General features: G+C 30.3%; 1 protein-coding gene across 1 annotated transcript; it reads right to left on the reverse strand.

The window, feature by feature from the left end:
* Positions 1-1,067: 1,067 nt before the first annotated feature.
* On the reverse strand, positions 1,068-1,619 carry LOAG_14906 (hypothetical protein; the record flags this gene model as incomplete). Its single annotated transcript, XM_003150399.1, has 2 exons — positions 1,068-1,148; positions 1,449-1,619. 2 exons carry the CDS (start codon positions 1,617-1,619, stop codon positions 1,068-1,070), a joined length of 252 nt encoding a protein of 83 aa, XP_003150447.1.
* Positions 1,620-2,155: the final 536 nt, after the last annotated feature.

Below are 2,155 nucleotides of genomic sequence, written 5' to 3' on the forward strand. Positions count from 1 at the left end.
AAGATTAGTTTTCTTTATTTTTAATTTCATTTAATTATATATAGTTTGTAGTACCATTCTGTGTTTAAATTTGATATTACTTTTATGTTTTTCATAATTTCTTTTTTTTTCATGAAACTTATTTTAATTCCAATTCTATTTCATTCCTGTACACTTACATTCGTCCATGAATTTTTTTATTTTAGAAGATTAGAAAAACTTTACTAATAGAAAAACTCGAATCACGATTAGAACTGTGAAAGAGGAAACGAACTTTCCAGATAGATAGCGAATTGTTTTGGGGAGAATTTGAAGTCGATAACGAAGTAAAAAAACAGTGCGCCCAGATAAAATGCCAGAAACAAAGAATGAAATGCCACCATTGGTGATAAAGTTTGAAGGGAATGTATATTTTCCATGATTTGATAACGATGTGATAGGTTGACATGAATTTTGTTTCGCTGAAATCTCTGAAATTTATTACGATGAAATCTCTGATTTGTAACATAAACAGGTAAAGTGTAGGAAAAAGATAATTAAGAGACAGTCTTTGTTTATAGCTTATTTCTGAATGCTAATTCCAACAAGATAAAATTATTCCTTTATACCTACTGGAATTCTTACCCATTCTTCTGAGAGAGTTAATGTTGATCGAAGCGATGTCATAGTTCATGTCAAGAATATGTTTGAGGTAATAGGGCGAAAATACACAGCCAGTATTAATTTAATCTTTAACCTGTCTGAGTCTCCAACATTTACTTGTTATATTCTCATGTTCCCAATTCAGTTTTCCTCTTATAAAACTACAGTCACACGAATATCTGTTCAATGTATTAAACAGATCTCGTATGACAGCTATGTACGACTTGGCGACAATTTCCCATGGAAGATTTAGATTAAAGTAGCATTTACATCAATCAGCCAGTCAATTATTAATCTGTTAGTGGATGTATTTATAATTAGAAAATGGAAAAAATTTCCTCATTAATGTAAAATAAAACTGGAAAGGCTAAAGCAGAAAGCAGATCGATGGTCATATAAAAGCCGAAAATGATAGCAGATTTTAGTGTGTTGCCTTCATTAGCTGTTCAACAGTAAACCACTTTTTCCGTATCGAATATTTTAAAATTGCTAACAACAAACAGAAAACTTCCAATACCAATGGCTAACTGAAATATTAAAATTATAAAGTAGTTTTAAAATATTATCAGTATTGAAGGCTACTATTTCATGTTAGGTATTGAAGTATTTTAAAGTTATCACTTGGCCACTCTCAAAGAATCGGTAATGTCTCTTTACATCATTTCTTCACCCAAATTATTAGACGACTTTATACATTTCATTTACATATAACAGAGTCAAAATTCAGGTTACATAATATTTTCAAGTTTTTGATTATCTTAAAACATGAAAATATTAAATTGAATTTGCATCAAAGATTGAAAATAAATTGAAATTCTTCTTCGCACCTGTCCTATGACAAGTATAACAGCGATACTTTTGCCAAATTTTTCATATCTAGATGAAAAATACGTGGCAACAATTCTCTCAATAACTATTGCAGGTATCGAAGTTGCATTTAGGAGCAATGTCAAAGTAATCGGTGTTCGCATCATGAAACATTCCCATGGAAGTGTCATATACTTACAGTGATCAACATATGTCACCTGATATGCTACTAATACATACGCATGGACAAATATTCTATAACTAAAACAAATTCGTCACAAATACATTAGTGTATGCAAGAGATAGATGAGAAGATGCATACAGTTTTTTGAACCATCATTGCCTTTGCTATTTGTAATTTTATCTCACCAGTTTTGTTCTTTCATTGTCACGCTTTTATCTCAATGAATTTCAATGTTAAGCCTTACAGGAGCAAATTAGCATAGAAAGAGACATCGCTTCACAACAAGTTTCAATGCATTGAAACACAACTGCAAGTACTTCATCATGAAATTACTAAAAGAAACTTTCCAACCCATTTCTAACTTGTGTTTATCATTTAAGTATCTGCTCATCGATCGATCATCAATCGATCAATCAATCGATTTATCTGCTCATTCTTTCTCTCGCTTAGTTTGATATAATGCTTATTTAATTATATTTTCTTTTTTAATCAATATTTTATTATTACTTTCCTCTTTATTTGTATCTGAATGATTTCACCAGT

Source organism: Loa loa, assembly GCF_000183805.2.
Source record: "Loa loa unplaced genomic scaffold supercont3.1365, whole genome shotgun sequence".
Lineage (NCBI taxonomy): Eukaryota > Metazoa > Nematoda > Chromadorea > Rhabditida > Onchocercidae > Loa > Loa loa.